A 19,863-nucleotide genomic window follows, 5' to 3' on the forward strand; every position below is an offset into this window, starting at 1 on the left:
ATTGTATGAAACAGCAGCTTAGTTTATTTATAGAAACCACCTAAAATAATAAATTAATGCATAGAATTCAAACTTTAACTTCAGCACCCAAATAAACATCAATCATTAATTAAACAAGAACAATTCACTCTCCCCACTTTCGACCAAAGCCTTCGCCCCCAAATACACATCAATACAAAAATACTTTTTCATAAGCTCGTTGATGATTCCCAGTGACTTCTTATCAAAGTGCTTCGAGCTGGTCTGCTTATTAATGCCGTATGGATAAGTAGTCGAGTTTTGGGGCAGGAGGGTGTAGTCATCCGGGTTGATGCAATTCTGCATCTTGAGAACTGACGCGAAGAATGCTGCAATCTGATGATGAGCCTCCCATTTGTGCTTATCATCATCCTTCACTGTTCCGATGGGAATTATTTTGTAGGTTGGGTCACCACCCATTTGTTGCTTGTAACAAATCAGTGGGTCACTCGTGCTGGGGTTACTGTGAACGGATACACTGATGGCCTGTCCAGCATACAGAATATACGGATTCGAGACCCAGTACAACACGGCAACTTTCTCCTCCGTCTTCATTTTATCATCCTCCTCGTCACCTCCCTTCTTCTTCTTCTCACTCTTCAACATTGACCCGATGGTGTCCCCAGATTTCGCCACCTTGAGATATGGAACGGGAGAAATCATCTTGTTGGCATCTTCCATTTTCAGAGTATCGTAAACTCGCAGCTCCATCTTCCACAAATCCATCTCCTCCTTAAATTCCTTGTAGGCCCCATTTGGAAAGTTAATCATCTCATTGATGCATATTATCTTAGTGGTGGTGTTAGGCCAGAGTAGCATCTTCAAAAGCGTCACAGTCTAAAATAAATCATTTCATTCATTATTAGTTATATTATCACTCTTATGACTTATACTCTTACTCTTATCACTCAATTCTGCTTTATACTTCCAAATGTACATAGTTATATTGTAACATTATTCATTACCTGTCGAGAACAATATATTTTCATGGCATCATCTTCCTCATCAAAATATCGTCGTCGTCGATTCGTCCGTGTTCCCTCTATTTCGACAGCTTCCGGTTTGGGCTTTCCCTTCAGAATCCGTTCTTGACAGTAGGTCTGCCAGCCGTTCTCACTAGTGGATTTTGCACCTGAGTAAGCAATCACTTTTTTCAAACTTGTTGTAGCATTGCTCTCCTTTACTTCTTCTTCGTCATCCTCGTCGAAAGTAAATGAGGTGATCACGTGGAAGATAACGTTGTGTCGATTATTTTCTCCGTCCGTAAATTCGCCCACTACAAATCCAGTCTTCTCCCCCTTGTGCTTCAGACATTTTGGGAATTTCGTCACCCTTGCGCCATGAGTACTGAAACATCCTATGCAAAATATTAAAGTCAGTATAATTATATTCTTGCTCGGGCTATGCAAAGTGTCCTTAACTAAGTGGCTTAATTACCTAATTGATAGCATACCGGGATGGTAGTAGTTTTGCTAATTATCATGAGCAAGCCAGATTTATACGCCACATTATAATTGGTTTCGGGCACTGGCAACCCATCCATCCCAACTTTCTCCAGGTATCCCACCACCCTCTTCCGCATGTCATCAGTCCACTCACTGTTCTTAATTTTGATTGTTTCGGGGGTGGCTCCAGATATTGTCAGACTGACCGGAAAGAACCTCCTCGACCTCCATTTCATCCACTTTCTCCTCCTCCTCATCCTTTTTCTTGAGTTCCTCATTTAATTTGAAGAAGAAAGCCCTCAACTTATTGTCAGACTGATCTGCATAATATAATATATGATGGTTAATATGTTGCATAGTAATTCATCACATTTTGCACAATATTTGTATGCATTATAACCTTTCGGCTGAGTGGACTGCTTTTTTTCAGTTTTTAAAACTTTAGCCATTTTCCACCAAGGAGGGGTGGGCTTATCCGCTCGAACCTGAATCTCTTTCCGAGTCTGTACATATTTAGAGTTGGGTCGGGTGGGTGGATCCCGTGGCGCAGGAACTATCTTCCACTCTGGTCTAACTTGACCTTCCTTCTCCTCTTCTCCGCCGCTGTTATCATCACTATCCGGCACTAAATATCGAAACTTTTTCTCCGTCCCTTCAGTCTCACTTTTTTCTCCCTTCTTCTTCTTGGCACTACCCTTGCTGCTGATGGGAGTCTCCTTCCTTTTACTACTGCTGGAAGTGGGTGTGGCTGACATTTCAAACTTTTAAATTTGGGATGGAATATTTATTGCGGAAGAGAGTATTCCCGGGTAAATAATAAAATGAGATTGTTACATAAGTATTTATTTATTTATTTCAGCGATGCAGGAAGTTTTGTGTGCATGGCTGAAAATAAGGGTTCAACTTCTGAAAGATCTGTCAATGTCCGTGTGATGGGTGAGTCTTATTCTTTTCTTTATTTTTTGATGGGAAAAGCAGGATGTACATAATTCGGCAGATCTTAAATAATACCATGTTCTACTGGTCGGTGAGATATATATATTTTGGGGTGGGATAAACTGACCCATTTCGAAACATAAGGCGGAAGAAGATGTCGTGTTATTCACTCCCATTTCAAATCGTAACGAGGTTGAGCAACCTTATCGAAATGTGTGACAACTTTCCTGGTCCAAGTTTATCAATGCTGGACGAGTAAATAATATCCCTTGATACCTTTCTGCCAAGAACTACGTACGTACGAGTAAGTAAGTAGTTCGGGATTCCAGACTTTCTTGATGTATCAAACAGCAAAATGTTTTTGTCGGGTTAAACTTTGAGCTTCGAATTTTGATTGAACTGGGAACCTTGTCGTTTTGTTGTCGGGTTGAACCACTTGGAATTTCCAAACTGTCCACTTTCTCTACACTTTCGCTACTTTCACAATATGATATTTGACACCATGTAACATTACAGTTTTAAAAAGTTTATCGTTTCTTTGTCCAACACAACAATGTAATATTATTACTTGCTACTTTTACAGCTACAAATATGTGATATCATATGTGGTGGCAGGAAACATGACACATTACAAGTATCGATAAGAAGATATACTTACCTCATACAAAATATATCGATGGTTCAGTACAACAACTTGTGCGAGATTGGTAGTTCTCTCTCTTGTGTCAGTTCGCAAATTCGATTATCTTGACCCAATAACTCGCACGAAAAGTTGTATCTTGATGGATTACTTTACTACTTTTGTGATGTGGGTTGTTCTACAAGTTGGTTGAACTCTGCCTACTCAGGAGGATACACAAACAAGAGCCAATAATTTTCCAATAAGCAACATCCCACCATTGCATGACTGCACAAAATAAATAGCTAGCTAGCATTCCATATTTTCTTTACTTCGAGTTACAAATGAGCCATGACTAATTTGATTGTTACTAGTTAATAAATAGTTAGAGCTGAAATACAGCAATTTAATTTCCCAACGGCTTTATATCAAGGCGGACGGCAGGTATTAAATGTTTTGCTGTGAAAGTAATTTCTCTTTCCTAAAAGTAATAACTCGTTAGCGAAAATATTCGAAGTTGGTTGTGCTAAGTTTGAGAAAAAATAAAAATAAATATGGGACTGGCACTTAATTGGCTTAATTGACCATAAGAGCCGACCTTCCTTTGACAGGGTCTCCGAATATCTGTAAAATTTGAATCCTTTAAATATTAAAACAATGTACTTCATAAAGGGAAATAAATCACAAAAATTACAGGTTTAGGATGTCATGATCAGAACCTGTTCATCTTTTGGATACACACAATAGGTTTGGGCTCTACGCCTGTAAAAAATCATTGCAACTAAATTAATCTTCTATTGGGTACACGTACATATTTGAGCGAAAAATACTGCCCTAAATAGCATACATAAAACCAAGTAACTGGTTCGCAAATGAGTCAGTAAAAATTTTCCTTTTATTTTATAAAATGTTTTTTACAAAAAGTTCGAGCACGAATCTCACCTTTCGTATTCGACGAGGGGTTGCAAGAGGGGATGCGAACGAAAGTGATGTGCACCACGACTGCTGGGGATGAGCCGATAAACATATCATGGGTGAAAGACGGCATGCCCTTGTCCTCGAACAACATCCCCACCAACACCAACAACCATGGACAACATGGACACTTTGGACACCAGCCTCATTCACACAATACGAACAACAACTCACACAACAAAATGGCGAACCGTGGGCAGCATGAACATGAACACGCCAAAGTGTCGATTCGCCAACTTGATCATTTCTCCTCAATTCTGAGCATTTCTCCCCTCGAGGAATTCCACTCTGGAAACTATAGTTGTCTTGTTTCGAACCATGAGAATTCGGAGACTGCAATTTACAGCGCCTTTCTCCGTGTCAATGGTATTTTTACTATTCACTAGCTGTCATCGCCATAATTAATAATCGTAATCTTAATAATATTCGCAACTATTCTGTTCAGCAGTCGCAACCGTTTTTTTACTTGATGCTCTCATTCATTCTCTTTCCTTATTCACTCTTGTTCTCGACTGAAATCTCAAAATAAAATAGATTTCCTAATCAAAAAATATTAATTTGATCCACATATTTACATACATTCGTATGTTGAGTTATAAAAAAATAGCGTTAACTTTTTATTCCGAGATTTGCAGTTCCTCCTCTTCTAGCCATATTAAATTTGTAGTTGTTCCGTAATTTGCCGAGAGTATAGTCAGTTTCATTCATCACAAACTCCTTTTTTACTCTAGGAGAAAGTTTTTTGTCGAAATTAGCTCGTCGTTGCTTACCCAGAATAATTTTCCGGTTTTTAGTGAAATTACTTCCACTCTTGTGCTATACATGTCGTTAATTGAAAGCAACTTGTTCTCGTATAATATGTACGGCATTTCTTATATATTTCTTATATTTACATATCTGGCATGCTTTCTTTGTTCTGTAATTAATTGTCAAGTATATCTATATACGTACAATATTATTAACTTACATGTCTACCATACATGAACATGACACTGTCAAATGCATGCAAATGTCCTTTAAAATTTTTGCAGTTCTTTACAGTTTTTTAACGGCTTGTAGTTTTATCGGACTTTTGCATGTATTTCTTATATTACACCCACCCACCCACTCTCAAATCTCACGCAATGCTAATTCAGCAACCACTCTCTCACTTTCACTTACCAAATAATAATAATCATCATCTCATCACCACCTCCACCGTTTAACTAACGACACAAAAAGATCACATGCTAAAAAGAAGTCAATTTGGGGGTACAAATTTTACTTTCAAACATCTCCAGCCCATGTACATCATCATTATTTGGAATATGTAACTTGAGAAATAGGGTTTAAAGTCGTGTCTTTGGATAAAATTGAAAACGAGGAAACCTTGAAAAAAAGTAAAATTTAAGTAAAATTTAAAAGCAAGTGCACTTCATTGGCAGTTCCCCCCCGCGTCTCACCCTTCGTGTTCGACGAGGGGTTGCAAGAAGGGATGAGAACGCAGGTCATGTGCACCACCATTGCGGGAGACGAGCCCATCAACATGACCTGGCTGAAGGACTCGAAAGAGGTGCAGCCCTTGCCCAGCACCAGCACCAATTCGAACTCCAAGGGAACAAACCATGGGATTCACGTCAACTACTTTTCCACCTTCTCAACCATCCTCACGATTCCTAATATTACTGCGCTTCACAGCGGAAACTATAGCTGCGTGGTTGAGAACCTCGTGGGGAAAGTGGGGCATGAGGCACAGCTCATCGTAACCGGTGGGTGGTCGGTCAGACGACAAATTGTTGAGATAACCCTTGATAACCCAGTATTTGGAGAATTTTTTGAAATTTCTATCTGGAAAATGAATAGTTAAATGAGCTCCAAATACTGAACAAATAAGTATTCCTTCATCCTCTGGCTGCCAATTTGCACAAATCACAAATATTCTCACGCTTATCTCACTCCACAAGTTACGACGTAAATTATCTGCACAACGTGAATATTCCACTAATTACAGCACTACCTAATTACTTAAAATTAGACAGCGTAAATCAGTAAGATGCACATTTACTGCACGATATTTATAGATTTTCTGCAATTCTGTCTCAATTAATGCATGGACATAAAAAAAACAATCCAATAATATTTGTATATTTATGTAACAACGTCAATGTACATGGGCTAGATGTATATAAATAAGTGATGAAAAAATCTTGGACTGAATAATCAATAATTTATTTGCAAAAAAAGAGTAAATTTCCAGATTGTATAATCATAAAAATGTCACCAGCAAAAATTGCACATGCACACTTATCAAATAATATCACCACCACTGCTGCACAGCACAGCATGCAATCACAAAAATGCTTATTGATGCTACTTGTGGAGTTCAATATAACAAAAAATTATCTGCTTACTGCTAACTTGACTGGATTAGTTTATTTTTATTTTTATCAATTTTGGAAAAATTTCACCATTCAATGTCACCTTTTAATGGTTTTTGCACAAATCCCCTGTTTTTTAGGGTGGCTCGTACTAAAATTCTATCAAGTAATTTGAAACGTAGGTATATAACTCTGATCACAAAGAATTAACGAGGAAAAGAAACTATTGCGACTTTTATTGGAATAGTTGTAAAGAATTGCTCCCTTTTTCAATAGGAAAGGCCAGGCAGACAAGATCGGGTGGGTGTTTGCTGAGTGGTCGTAGGTATACCTCCATAGGATTACTCACTAATGAATGAAAATTCCAAGTAGAAATTTCCAATGAGGTTTCGTAATTATTTCAAATCCTCAATTGCTCATCCAGGTACTATAGACGCAAAATTTAATTAGCCTCCCTGTCCTACACAACTAAAGCACTCATCATCACCTCCTCCTCTACTTTCGAATCTTGTCCGACAAACTTTCTCCTAACCCAGTTTCGTTTTCTCTCCGTCCGCTATTGTTGTTCTCTCGGAGTCGTTTGAGTGGGTGAAAATTGTTCAAATCAATAATACAGCACACAACTCGTACTTTCTCCACCTCTGACTTTTATCATCGCCACATCTCTCCAACCCTGGTGGCTCTGGTGGTGTGCTTACTGCACAAAAATCTCTTGCTTCTGTGGAGATGAAGCTCATCAGATTTCGCCCAGATTAGAACGGGGATAGTTTTTATAACACTTGTGTATGGTGTGTGACGGCCCGGAGACTTAAGCGAGATTGAACATCAAGCAAGCAAGAGAGCAGTGCGAGGAGGAGAGGAAATTCCGATCCTGCTAACAATGCCCCAGAAAGAGAAAGGCCCAACTGGTACCTCGAACAAGGCAACTTCTTCTTCTTTCACCACCAGCGAGCAACCAATCGTAATCGCCAATCGTTAAGAAAAGTTCCCTAGAGGACAATAAGTAACTTGCTTTCTCCACAATTTCCCATCCCTGCCTCCTCCACGCGGCATTTCGCCTTCGTCTTCTCCTTACATACGTGTACTCGGCGATTCTGGAGGTGGAAATTGGTTCCTTGGCGATGGAGGAGGATGTGGTGGTGGTGTTGTACACGTGAAGGAAGTGATTTCTCAACGTGTGCACGGTGGAATTGTGTGGATGGAGAATTGTGTTGTCTGTTGTGTAGAATTTTCCTGCCCTCTTGTTTTGATTTCCTGGTTGGCTGGTGTTGACTTTACTACTGATGGGAATGCTGAACTGTTTATTGGCAAAAGTTTAGATCTATATAGTTAACCTCAAGAAAACTGAGGAGGAGCAGGAGGACAGATAGCTAGAAAAGGGTAGAAATAAACGGGACGGACTTTGCAGGCCCAGTTTTAAGTTTGTGAAAAAAATTGTATACATATGTTTTTGAGAACTCCATACATTTATGATGTACTGTAAAAGATTTATTTATGTTTATGGATGAAATTTGAACTTTCTATTTTACACATTTTTATATGCACTGCATGAAATTGACTGCCACCAGTTACTTATTTAGATCACTACTAAATATTATATTTTTATCGCTTTTTCACGCATTTGCTTGCTCACATTGTATTTTGCAATTTTTTCTGTATTTATCAGCTTTAATTGTTGTATATAGGGATCACGTAATAACTTTATCTTTCTTGTCGTCAATACAGTACCTGCGAAATGGGTGATGGAACCGGGAGATCAATCGGTATCTGTTGGATCGCATGTTGCAATCCATTGCCAAAGTACATATACATTCATGTATTTACTGCAAAACAGACTAATTGCAACTAACCGATGTATGCTATCAAATAAATTACAGCGCAAGGTTACCCCAAACCAACGGTTAAATGGAGGCAAGCTGTTGGTAAGTTGTTATTATTTAAATATTTTAAATATATTTCCGACTTTCACCCACTAAAAATAGTGCTAAATGCATAAATTTAATTAATAATGGATGAATACGGTCCCACAAGTGTTTACCAACTGCTCATAAAATATTTATTTATACAAAATGAACAGACAAATCAAAACAGGTTGGATACATATCCATAAAATAAAATAAATTCATGTTGTCTCTTTTCCTCCTCGGCTCAAATTTCACGACCAGTGCCTCCACCATCAAAGATACTTTTAAACAAGTGACTGCGATCAACATTGTGTCAGATATTTCATGAAGCCAGTAAAAAACTCGAAATAAGTTTTCTTCTTTCTCTTGAAACAACACGATAAGTTAAAGTGGAGAGTTGTCACTTGACTGCTTTTTCCCCCCGCCTACTTTCTCCTCAGGAGAACACTGCGGACAAGAATGAATGAACGTCGTCTTATTTTTTACGACTATTGCCCTGAACCAATGTAAGTAGTCGCTGTTTTTTGTTCACAATCTCACCAAAAAAGTTACCTGGCCTTTTTTCTCCGTGGTCCCAAATGATTATGATAATTTGGTGTTCAGTTTCATCTTACCTTCCAACCACGTAATAATAATGCTATGGCGTGGCACTCTATTTTTTAAGCCGCCCGGTGACTCGAGGAAGAAGAAACAACAAAAATACTTTTCATTTTACTACATTACTTGATAAAGCAATTTAAACTTTTTAGATAACAGTACACAGAGCCAAGTTCGGTAGAGAATAAAAATGATGAGTGGTGAAAGTGATAATTTTTCTTCATGACTAAGATAAGTCATTACCGATTGACATTCAGGGTTAAACCGCAGCTGGGTGTTTATTTGCACTAAATATTTGTAGAGAGTGAAAGTTGGTCAAGAAAAAATGGTGGACGCACATGTATGCAGCACATTTTTGTTATGTTAGGTGGACCAGAAAGGAAAGAGTTTCGAGAAGTGGGTTATCGGACCCCAGGTGTTCTCGCGGCTGAGAATGGGTCCCTTATCATAAGCAGAGTCACAGAAGACCATGAAGGTATTATTATTCTCGTTATGATTATGCCGTCATGGTGGAAGATTACGTATTCCTTTTATACTCATAACTATTTTTCTTCAGGGTATTACTCCTGCCAAGCGAACAACGGCGTGGGACCAGGATTGAGCAAATTAATTCGACTGATTGTAAATGGTAAGTGTTAGTTTTGAATAATCACTCTGTATTCGTTTTATGAACGTTTATACAAATTATATTTGGTGAATTTGTTATGAATAATCTTACGTGATCCGAAAATGGGTCAAAGTTATGGTGAAAGTCAAATTGACCGTGTTTCATCTTATACGACATTTCTTCTTGTTAGTCGAGCAGATGCTCACTGTTCACATTTTTCATGTAGAAATTAGCCGACTCGACATTCCACATAGAGCAAATTCAGCCTTTGACAAAATTACAAGCTATCAATTTTTGACATATAAATACATCTGAATGCGCAAAACTAATTTCTCCGACAAATTATATACGTTCCACAAAGCAACTCAAGTTATTTATCTTCCTCCAACCCACTCAATTTCATTCTTTGGATGGAAAATATTTATTATGCGGCTCAATTGACCTCGAAGTCTCATTATTTACGATTCTGTTGAGTCAGTCACATCCGGAAGTATTTATGACGTGAAGTTGAAGAGTGAGTTTAGTTCAGCAGAATGTTTTCGTTTCGTTTCGTCGTTTCTTCTTCTTCTGGTCAATACTGTCCTCCTAACTCGCCCTCACTTTCATCACTCGTTGAGTGCGGTGCCAAATACTCAAATTGCCTTCCGTCCAACCAAACTCGAGGATGTGCTGCAGCCTGGAATCTTTTTAAGGATCTGTGAGAATGAAACGTTCCGAGGATGTGAGAGCAAGGAGGCAGGAAGCAGATGGATATAAAGCGATGGATCGCCATGATTTTGGCTTATTGGGCAGAGAAGAAGAAAGGCAGAAATGTGAATGGGAGCCAGATCTTCTCCTCCACACTCAAACATTGCACTACGACGACTACGATGACGATATCTTATTGAGGCAATAAAGCAATCCGATAGATAAAGCAATATAATATCCAATCCGATTCTTGAGCTGGTCTGGCGGGTGTGTGGTGGGTACCATCTAAGCCATATCGCTCGTTTAGCCAAACTCATATTTTTTACGTGGGTGAAAAAGAGCTGCTTTCGGAAAGTGAAAGTATCCCGTTCCGTTCACTACGAGATTTTTTCTGCTAGAATAATATTTGGGTTTAGAATATTGTAAATATTAGAATCTCATAATTGATATCTGGCAATTAGATTTCTATTACGAAATGAAAAACTGGGATGCTTCAGAGAACTTTTATTTGTGCAAAATCTCGGAGAAAGTCGTGCTCAGCCTTGCATACCAATTTTTGTCGGGTTCAATATCGGATGGACTTTGAAATGGATGGATCAATGAATAGAAATGAATCTCTTTTGGAGATTTGGATGAATGGATATTTTGGGACGCTTCGAATGCCTTTGTGGTTGAGAGGAAAAGAGATATTGATGTCCTTAAATTTGGATTTGTGCTCCTTTTTTTGTTTTTATCCGCTTTTACATACTATATTTCAGGCACGATGTGTATGTATATGTGCAGATGGATATATTTCTTATGCTTACGTGTTGGTAAGGAAAGTATCGTCATGCAATCTTTAGTGTTTTAATGCAATACATGGAGAACATTGGATATAGCATTAATTCTATCGTATATTATCAACTAGAATTAGTTTCATTAATTAATATAGGAACAATTTAATCAGAAATACTTAATTTAACAACTTGTGCATATGTGGCACTTCTGTACGATGTTAGACCAAGTTCTTCTGCCAGTTTTGCTGCACTGGGTATTCCCTCGTTTCCATCAGGTTTAATTTTGATGAATTCATTTTCTACAAGACAACCATGAATACAGTTAGACCTTGCTTTAGTGACTATAGTAGGATCACACAAAGTTTCCTTGCTCAAGTAGTAAGTATTTTTGTACAGCAAGATGCCAAATTATCTAGAAACTTGCATTCCTTCGTCTTAAATTAACAAAAAAGGGGACTCGTCGTTTGTCGAGTCTGCCTAACTGGAACTTTGTAATCATACTATTTGTCGCGTACTGCTGAGAAAGCACATATTATTACCATTGGGATTTGACGGTGAGAAAGTTGAGACGTCAATCAGCTCATGTTTTTGTAGGCCTTTAATCGTATCTTCGGCTCCACTCGATTTTATGCATTCCGTTAAAGCTTGTACGAGAAATGTTCGCGCATTCTCAAAGTCCAACTGGCCGAACAGTTCCAAATTTGTGTACATGTTTTTCAATAAGTTAATATGACCTTGCGGTATACACATTTCCTTTACCAAGTCCAGCACTTTTGTGCCCAAGACATTGAGCTAAAATCAAAATCATCGACATTATATGAAATTTGTCTAATTTTTATTTTTTTTAAGTTAATAACTGAAAACTTGCTCGTTTTATCATGTAATTGACAATACTATCGATGTTGATGGATACGGATAGCTTCAACTCGGGATAGTTTATGGTCAATGTTATTCCTTGGGGTGAATTGTCAGTTACTGGGGTTTGATCCGGTATCAGGTAACTTTCATCAGGTATCGAATTGGGCTAATAAACAGTGTAAACATGTTAAGTTCGATATATTCAATATATTTGCGAACTAACTTTGTAGGCCTTGAGTTTTTCGCTATCCAATGTGCCATCAGCGTGACAAAAGTTATCAATCATACATATCATCTCATCTAAAATTGTTTTTATTAATTAATGAGTATAATTTTTTTAAGCAAATGAAAATTGCACGAACCATGTACACTCTTGAATTCATTAAATAGTAAAATCCAGCGAAGTGCTTTAACTGTTGCCCAACGTCCATGACATGAAATAAAGCAGTTCAAACCTTCTCGTATTATTTCTTCACAAGTACTGGATTTCATGTGAATGTCTTTAATTTTTCGGGCCGGTATAGCTAAGTGATTCAAAAAATTGTTTGTCTCTTGGACCAGTAGCGTATCCTACAAAATTATAAATGTATTAAGTATGACTATCCAAATTTCGTTGTACATTTAAAAAAATTAACACCTGTGTCATGCACTTGATGATTACAGTTTTCAGTCTCCATGAAGTATTAAGTTTGACATTATCGTAGCGCTTTGATTGAAGATTAGGAGTGGCCGTGTATGACCAAAATTTATCATGCTCGTTTTCATCTAAATTGTGCAGTTCCTTTGCACAATGCTCAAAAATTTCTATTTCATGGGGTATTTCAAATTGGCAAACATCTTTAAAAAGGTCACCTTCACTATTTCTGCCCATCACAATTTTTTAAATTAGTCACATTCTTGTAAAAAGTAAATAATAAGCCTTGGTCTAATTTAATACGTGGAGCTGTAAGAGCCACTAATGACCATCCAGTGCAATTGTGATTACCTAACCTGCATATCTTATCTGCATGGTGGGCGTATTGACAATATGCAAATCAGTGTTTTTTTTATTATTGCGTAACTTATTGCGGAATAAGGAATTGCATCCAAAACTCATGAGCACTCCAATCCAACGAATGAATTTTTCTGCTGGCTCCATATCTTAAATTCTGACATGAATAGATCAATGAAGCTCCTTTCGAAATTTATATGAATGCGATGAGATATTTTCAACCCGCTTTTTGGCTGGCAGAACTGGCTGAGAGAAATAAAATATATTAACGTCCTTTGATTTTGGTACTTTCGCTCTTCCGATTTCTGCAACTGTTAGTGTAATGCAGATATAAATAAAAGTGTGGATTTTTTTGTGGATTTACTTAGCTGCTCCAAGGATAAGGAGTCGACCACAGAAGGAGATGGTGCGAAGGGGAGAAACGGTACGCCTTCGCTGCGAGGCGGAAGGAGATGAACCCATTAGGATTTCATGGGTGGCCAAAGGGATTTCCTTAAATGACACCAAGGACCCCAGGTTGGTAATATGCAATATTTCTTGAAAAAATGGTCAATATTCCTAGATCCACACGTACACAAGCTTCAAAAAGTAGCAGAGGGCGGATATGTATTTAAGAAAATTGCTGAAACATGTATTTAATATTTACGAAAAAAGCCAAAATATTTACGAAATATTTACACAAAAAAAACATTAAAATATAAAACTTACGCGGTACTTCTGAATATAATTCTACATATAATCGAATTTCTTTCAGCAAAAAAATCATCTTGAAATATTTACAAAATACATACATTTTTGGAAAAATATCTGAAATATTTACTTATTAAAAAAAATAATAGTGAAAATATTTATAAATATATGTAGCAATATGTGGAAATATTTTTAAATTTTTGTGATCTATAAGACTTATTGTTGAACAATATATACCCACAAAGTTTGACCATCGGTCGTCATCAAATGAAAAAGTCGAAGCTAAATACATATCCGCCTTCTGTTAATAAGTAATTTATGAAGTCATGCTAAAACACCAAATATCTAGGTTTGCAACTATTCGTCACCCTGCCAGCACTGGAAGCGGTTCTCCTTCCATATCCGAGCTTACTATCCGAGACATTTCCATCGATGACCGTGGCGACTTTGAATGCACTGCAGTGTAAGCATTAATAACGGAGCTTTATTAGTATCCATCCACCAATTTAAAATGGAGCATAATGAACAGACAACTTTCTCCTCATATTTAGGAACCCTTTTGGACACGACTCGTTCCGAATCTACGTCCTAGTTCAAGGTAAGAAGGTGCTTATTCCTACGGTGAAAGTGGTGGTTGGTGAAAGAAAGTTTCACCAACTGATGAATCGCTATCGTATCGCATTCTAACAAACTTATCGCCACAGAGAGACCACAAGTTCCTAAAAACTTTCGAGTGGTTGAACACAGCAGCCGCACCGCAGTCCTTTCCTGGTCTCAATCTGCCTCCCCTGCCGACCAAGATTCCAACGTGCTGGACTACATTTTGTGGTACAAGGACGCTTCCGGTAATTTTTTAAAACTTTATGTAACTCTAATTTTATATTATTTTTTACGTAACTTGTCCAATTTTGTTGTCTATTGCACAATAGAAAACTGGAGCGAACAAACGAACAAAAAATCGGCATCAGGAGACAAGAACTCCATCGTCGTGACAGGTTAGTGCTTGACACTTGTCATTCATATGAAAGTGAAAGCGGGGAAGCTTTCACTCTTCAACTTTGCATGCATTCCTCTCCTCCAGGACAGATACATGAAACAATCTTACGGATGGCGCCTAAATATTAAGTACGTTACATTTTTCTAATAAAGGTCTTTCCCCCGCGGCCAATTACGACTTTCGTCTCTTTGCAAGAAACCAGCTTGGAATGTCGGATGCGAGCGAGATTTTGCAGGTTCGTACCCTCGTTTTTCGGAGCATTTAATTATTCCTTGATGGAAATATGTAACTATGGATGGACGTGACAGGTTTTCTTTGAGCTCTGTAATGTTACATCATGAGATTTTTAATATTTCTGACATACTTATTTAATTAAATGACCTTTAATATGTAACATTTTAATAAGTAAAACTAAGCTGAACTGGAATATTCTGCTTGAAAAAAATCGGAACTGCATTTTGTATTTATGAAAAGAACCCCCTTTTCTCTCTAAAGTGATTGGCTGATGTGTTAAATAAGCTCAAATTCAGTTACACAGCTCATAAATTGAGCGAGTAACAAATGCCACTCGTCGACAACTGCAGTGTATCAGTTTAACAAAGTGTATGATAAGTATGGTTGCACCAAAGGAGAGCTATGTACGTACGTGGTCCATATGTGTTCGTGGTGAAGAGGACAAGTTATGAGCTTGCCGTTACCCGGGGACAGAAGAAGAGTGCCGAGATTTGCAGCCGAGTAGTACAAAGTATCTCGACTGTGTGGAAGTGTGATGCTCACCGAGTCAATTATTCCCCAGGTGGTATTCTGTCTTCCACAACGGAAGATGGTTGTGGTCTGGCTGCTAGTAGCCTCAGCCTCCTCCGTATTCTTCTTCTTCCGAAATGAGGTCTAAAACCGAGGAGGCAAGTCAAGTGAAGCAATCCATTCTCTTGCCCAGAGGTACGAAGAAGGTGAGATGAGAGGAAAGGAGGAGGTTTGGTGGCGGTGTAAGTCCGGAAAATTGGAGAATGCAATTAATTAACACATTAATTTGCCAATGGGGTGACTGAATAGAGTAGCTTTTAAACAGGGTATGGCTAGTTAATAAGTTAGGCAAGGGGCTGAAATTAAATGAGCAGGTAGATATTTTATGAAATTTTGTTCAGATTTTGATCCAAAGTAATTTTCCTGTCACATTCTGGGAATAATCAGGTTTTTAATTTGGTTTATGGTGCGTAACACGTACTTTTTCTGGGCGCGTTACATATTATCCGGTTTACTTTCACCTGCTGAGAGGTATATTCTCCGGCTTTCTTTTATGGCACTCGTCTCCCTACGTAATTACAGAATGTTATAAAACACTCGTGTCTCCAAGAGCTGCTGCTGCTCCAGTTTCTGTTGTGCCACAAAACAACAACACAGCAGATCAGGACAAACGAAGGAGTCGAGGTGGTGGTGGTGGAAATGATGGGGAAAGTTTGGGGTGAAGATGTGAAAGAGAAAATCAGGGCAGACCGCAGAGACCCATTTGCAGTTAATGAGGAGGGAGACTCCTTCACCTGATTTCTCTTAATTAGTGGAAGAGATGTAATTATGCTTAATTATGGCTACATTAAATAAAAGTCGCCCTCTTCCTTCAGTCGTGACATGCTAATTTTGAAATTGAATGAGAAAGATACAGTCGTTTTAATTGACAAAAAATACAATCTGGTAAAAATATAGACAAGAAACTGACTTTTGTTCCATCCATACTTCCATTGTTACCAATTAATCACCTGTATTTTCTTAAGATAACAACCGATGGCGAACCACCCGGCGGCCCACCACTCCACATTTCGGTGGAAGCCATGTCCTCAACCGAGGTTCGAGTCTCGTGGCAAGCTCCGGCCAAGGAGTATCGGCATGGACGCATTCTGGGCTATAACATTGGCCTAAGAAAAGCTAGGTAAGCACTTTCTCTCCAGAATAGAAATTGAATCTTTACTCCTCTCCCTCCTCTAACCCTCAACTCAAAAGAAATCCCAGCAAATTTTCCCACAAAGCGGGCTCCCTGGTTAGATCCATGTACGTACAGAAAGGCCAACCCAACCATCATCGCCACACTGCAATTGAGAACGTAGAGAGGAATGCAATTGCTTTGAAGTAACAAATATATGAGACATTTTGCTTACAAACTGAAACGGAGCAGTACAAATTACTCGGTTTTGTTGAGTCACACATTTATTTATACGATACGACACGTAATATGGTCACCAATATCAGTTTTATTACACATTGATTTTACATTTTAAATGGTAAACGACTCCTGCAGGTGAGATATTGCTGTATAAGTGTAAGATATTACCTCTCAGGGTGGAATGCTGCAAAACTTGCTTATTTTTTAGGTTCATAGATGAGAATCCGCAGTTATTTTGTGGAAATTATGGCATTAAGCACTTTTAATTTTTGTTACGATTTGTAGAAAAACGCAATTCTGAATCCATATTAAATAACTAACCTTTGATTCATTACGAAGCACGACAAGCTCTCTCCGAGCACTGCTTTAATGTTATTTCTCCTCCTGTAATCTAATGTCTCCGGAAGCTTTGCAATTTAGCAACGCAGTTATTGCAATGTCAACTTTTTTCCTCTTCTTCTCCGTGAATCGAATCTAATTCAATAATCAATGAGCGAGGAAGAATGGGCCAGCCAGCCAGCCAGCCAGGTAAGGCAGGCGAAGGAGAGGAAGAGGAAATGTGTTCTCGGAAGTGGAATAAGAAGCCAGGCAGGAAAGGGAGGACGACAATTCCCAAGAATTAAGGAAGGTCTAAATGTGTCATTCTACACACTCTCATTCTGCACTCTCAGCACTCCTTTTCCTCTCACTTGCTATTTTTATTATATGCTACAATTCCTCACTGGAGGAGGAAGCAGTTCAATTTAATCTTTATTTTCTTCATCCCCACACTTCGTGCCTTCCTCAGGTGGTGTTCCCACTATTTAGAAAATAAGCGACACACACAGTGTTCTGAAAATTAGGCAATAAAAGTGAAATACCGTTTCGGCCTAGTGCGCAATTATGGAATGCAAGCTCACACAATATGCTAAATTAAATTATGCTCGTAATAAATGGAAATGTCCCAAAAATGAAGACGTGCGAGTATTTGCAAACACTTCTTTATTTGTTGCTTCTTTAGGGATGAGAATGAGAGTCACAACTGGACGAAAAAGGGCACCACTCAAGAATCCAGTGCGTCGACATCCCTCCTCAGCGCAAATCTCGCAGGGCTGGACAAGTTTACGGAGTATGAAGTCGTAATTTCAGCTTTTAATGAACAAGGACAAGGTCCACCTACGCAATCATTCATGGTCACAACGTTGGAAGATGGTGAGTTCAACGTGCTACTTATATTTTAAATACTCGTGCAAACCTACGCAATGGACTTAAGAATGACAAATCTTGTCCAATATTTGCCTTTGTAAAGCTTTGTTTTCACTGCGAGGATGTAGTTTCAAATCTCAAAAGACAGTGAATGACGCACCTTTAGAGTCGGAAATTAAAATAAATACCGTTTTTTGAGGAGATGAGTTCAGTCAGAGAGGAGAAAGTTAATGAACCACTTGAAACTCTCTCTTGCAATGGGAGAGAGAGAAAATTTGCTCTGTATTTCAACTCCCGTTTGTTTAAAGTTTTTGTGTATGAACGAAGGCGCATTCTTATTTACTTATTCATCAGGATCAAGCGTAATTTAATCGGAGGTCGAGAATGCGTATAAATAAATAATTCGTGCTCGGCTTATGTATGTGCCATTCTTTCAACAACGTTTCTCCATCATATAGATATAAGACTATAGACTTTTCACTTCTTTAATCTCAAAGTCTGCTGCCTGCATGTGCAAATTTTGTGAAATTATTTGAATCCACTTATTTATTTTGGAAATGATTTAGCGAAAATTTGTGCGTATTCGGGCAGAAATGTTGTTTTATCTCGTAAACTTTATTGATCAGTCAGTCCATAGTTTGTTATGTCTAACATGTATTTTGGATCACTTTCTCTCTCTCTCATGCGAATTCACCTGGATTCCTGTCTCATCACTCATACACACGCTGTCACTGGTGATGATTTTGATCAAATTTATGCAACAAGTTCCAAGTGCCCCTGCGGCCGCGGTGTCATGTTCATCCCCAACCGCACATAGCGTCGCCGTGAGCTGGCAGCCACTTTCGAGGAAGCATGCAAACGGGGTCATTGTTTCCTATCTGGTCGTCCTGGAACAGGTGGAAGAGGATGGAGAATTCTGGAGTGGGAGTGGTAAGTGGTTTGATCACGTGGTATGTCAGGTGACTCTGATTTTCATGAGGTTACATTTTTTTAGGTGGACCTCCAACAGAACTCGAGTCAAGAGTTACCAATCAAGCCACAGCGTTTCATGGACTTTCACCTTATACGAATTATAGGTAATACAACACCCTTTCTTAATTGGGAATAATCCACTATTGATTATATTCATATGTATTATTACATTAAATAGTATAGAATTATGTAACATGCAAGATGAGAATCTCATTTTTGCACAAAAAATTAATCAAATCTTGAGATTTCGTGATTTATATATTTATCTTTCTCTCTCTTCGACTTTCACTCGAACGCTTTCACCAAATAAAATCAAAGGATTTCTTGTCTGGATGAATTGAGAATCAACTCTCGGCATAAATGAACAGACAGAAAAACAAACAAATCAATTTGGCGAAAATGATTCCCACTCTTGAATCGAGTTAAATCATCATGTTTCGCGTCTTGAGTTCCCAGATATTGAATAAGTTGTGTGTTAATTTGAACAAAGTAAACTCAACACGCTGTCAGCTCTTGAGCACGGAGCTTTGAACCTTCTCGAGGATTGATCAACAAAAATATCCGCTAAAAATCACGTACATATTTTCTCCCCAAATCTTGAACCTATAGTCTGACCTTTTTTTCTTTACAGCATTCAAGTTGCAGCTGCCACAAGTGTGGGCGATGGTATATTAAGTGAATCCATTTTCTGCAGGACTTTGGAAACAGGTGTGGAAACGTTTTTGTATGCGTTAATTAAGACTAAGCTTCAGTAAAGAAATCCCCAAAATTAACTTTGATGCAAAGAAGAAAGAATGTTGCATGTGCAGCTACAAACATGGGGTGAAAGGTCTCTCATTCTATTTTAATTCTTTCTTTTCCCTGCACAAAAACGGAACAATAAGTTAGCGAGACAAGTGCAAAAGGGGTAAACTGCCTAATTAATTTTTGTTAATGAAGCTTTACCCAACGCAGACGTAAGTTGGAGCGAGGGTGAAAACAAAATAAGACTTTCATATCCATCCATCCTCCAACCAAACGTCCAACCAAATGCATAAATGAGAGATTAAAATAAACATCAAAGGCGAAGAATCAGAGTGAACAAGACCAACAAA

The 19,863-nt window shown here is 38.3% G+C and overlaps 3 protein-coding genes across 6 annotated transcripts in view; 1 reads left to right on the forward strand and 2 right to left on the reverse strand.

Moving 5' to 3' along the window:
- LOC110849152 (Down syndrome cell adhesion molecule-like protein Dscam2) overlaps nucleotides 1–19,863 on the forward strand; it is a 66,386-nt gene that overhangs the window by 30,726 nt on the left and 15,797 nt on the right. For 2 of the 3 annotated variants that reach the window (XM_035850906.1, XM_035850907.1), the window contains exons 17-33: nucleotides 2,323–2,399; nucleotides 3,943–4,359; nucleotides 8,076–8,150; nucleotides 8,228–8,272; nucleotides 9,219–9,326; nucleotides 9,408–9,479; nucleotides 13,139–13,286; nucleotides 13,810–13,923; nucleotides 14,012–14,058; nucleotides 14,165–14,305; nucleotides 14,390–14,455; nucleotides 14,610–14,692; nucleotides 16,227–16,381; nucleotides 17,613–17,803; nucleotides 18,563–18,727; nucleotides 18,792–18,873; nucleotides 19,401–19,477. In XM_035850906.1, coding sequence (XP_035706799.1) covers nucleotides 2,323–2,399; nucleotides 3,943–4,359; nucleotides 8,076–8,150; nucleotides 8,228–8,272; nucleotides 9,219–9,326; nucleotides 9,408–9,479; nucleotides 13,139–13,286; nucleotides 13,810–13,923; nucleotides 14,012–14,058; nucleotides 14,165–14,305; nucleotides 14,390–14,455; nucleotides 14,610–14,692; nucleotides 16,227–16,381; nucleotides 17,613–17,803; nucleotides 18,563–18,727; nucleotides 18,792–18,873; nucleotides 19,401–19,477 — 2,063 coding nt within the window. Of the gene's footprint in view, nucleotides 1–2,322; nucleotides 2,400–3,942; nucleotides 4,360–5,417; nucleotides 5,742–8,075; nucleotides 8,151–8,227; nucleotides 8,273–9,218; nucleotides 9,327–9,407; nucleotides 9,480–13,138; nucleotides 13,287–13,809; nucleotides 13,924–14,011; nucleotides 14,059–14,164; nucleotides 14,306–14,389; nucleotides 14,456–14,609; nucleotides 14,693–16,226; nucleotides 16,382–17,612; nucleotides 17,804–18,562; nucleotides 18,728–18,791; nucleotides 18,874–19,400; nucleotides 19,478–19,863 lie in introns of all 3 variants that reach the window. The other variant, XM_035850908.1, reaches the window with a different exon arrangement.
- LOC118435230 lies at nucleotides 2–2,326 on the reverse strand. Its single transcript, XM_035850909.1, has 4 exons — nucleotides 1,864–2,326; nucleotides 1,456–1,783; nucleotides 984–1,375; nucleotides 2–855 (listed from the first exon to the last, which is right to left on the reverse strand). Exons 2-4 carry the CDS (start codon nucleotides 1,739–1,741, stop codon nucleotides 106–108), a joined length of 1,428 nt encoding a protein of 475 aa, XP_035706802.1. The 5' UTR covers nucleotides 1,742–1,783; nucleotides 1,864–2,326; the 3' UTR covers nucleotides 2–105.
- Nucleotides 10,976–12,760, reverse strand: LOC110848785. Of its 2 annotated transcripts, XM_035850910.1 has the most exons (7): nucleotides 12,417–12,760; nucleotides 12,142–12,349; nucleotides 12,003–12,079; nucleotides 11,790–11,945; nucleotides 11,681–11,713; nucleotides 11,461–11,602; nucleotides 10,976–11,220 (listed from the first exon to the last, which is right to left on the reverse strand). In XM_035850910.1, the coding sequence occupies exons 1-7, from the start codon at nucleotides 12,648–12,650 to the stop codon at nucleotides 11,084–11,086; spliced, it is 987 nt and encodes a 328-aa protein (XP_035706803.1). In that variant the 5' UTR covers nucleotides 12,651–12,760; the 3' UTR covers nucleotides 10,976–11,083. The 2 variants fall into 2 exon arrangements, with proteins under 2 accessions (XP_035706803.1, XP_021951799.1); XM_022096107.2 differs by having other exon boundaries at nucleotides 11,461–11,713; nucleotides 12,417–12,758.

Source organism: Folsomia candida, unplaced genomic scaffold, assembly GCF_002217175.1.
Source record: "Folsomia candida strain VU population unplaced genomic scaffold, ASM221717v1 Fcan01_Sc004, whole genome shotgun sequence".
NCBI lineage: Eukaryota > Metazoa > Arthropoda > Collembola > Entomobryomorpha > Isotomidae > Folsomia > Folsomia candida.

Bases quoted from the DNA above. Each gene is read 5' to 3' on its own strand.
- LOC118435230 (XM_035850909.1), bottom strand. From the start codon at position 1,741: ATGAGGAACTCAAGAAAAAGGATGAGGAGGAGGAGAAAGTGGATGAAA. The intron at 1,376-1,455 runs GTAATTAAGCCA...TATTTTGCATAG, and splicing joins CCCGGTATGCTATCAATTAG to GATGTTTCAGTACTCATGGC. The intron at 856-983 runs GTAATGAATAAT...GATTTATTTTAG, and splicing joins AAATATATTGTTCTCGACAG to ACTGTGACGCTTTTGAAGAT.
- LOC110848785 (XM_022096107.2), bottom strand. From the start codon at position 12,650: ATGGGCAGAAATAGTGAAGGTGACCTTTTTAAAGATGTTTGCCAATTT. The intron at 12,080-12,141 runs GTTCGTGCAATT...AAACAATTTTAG, and splicing joins TGAATTCAAGAGTGTACATG to ATGAGATGATATGTATGATT. The intron at 11,946-12,002 runs GTTAGTTCGCAA...ACTGTTTATTAG, and splicing joins AAAAACTCAAGGCCTACAAA to CCCAATTCGATACCTGATGA.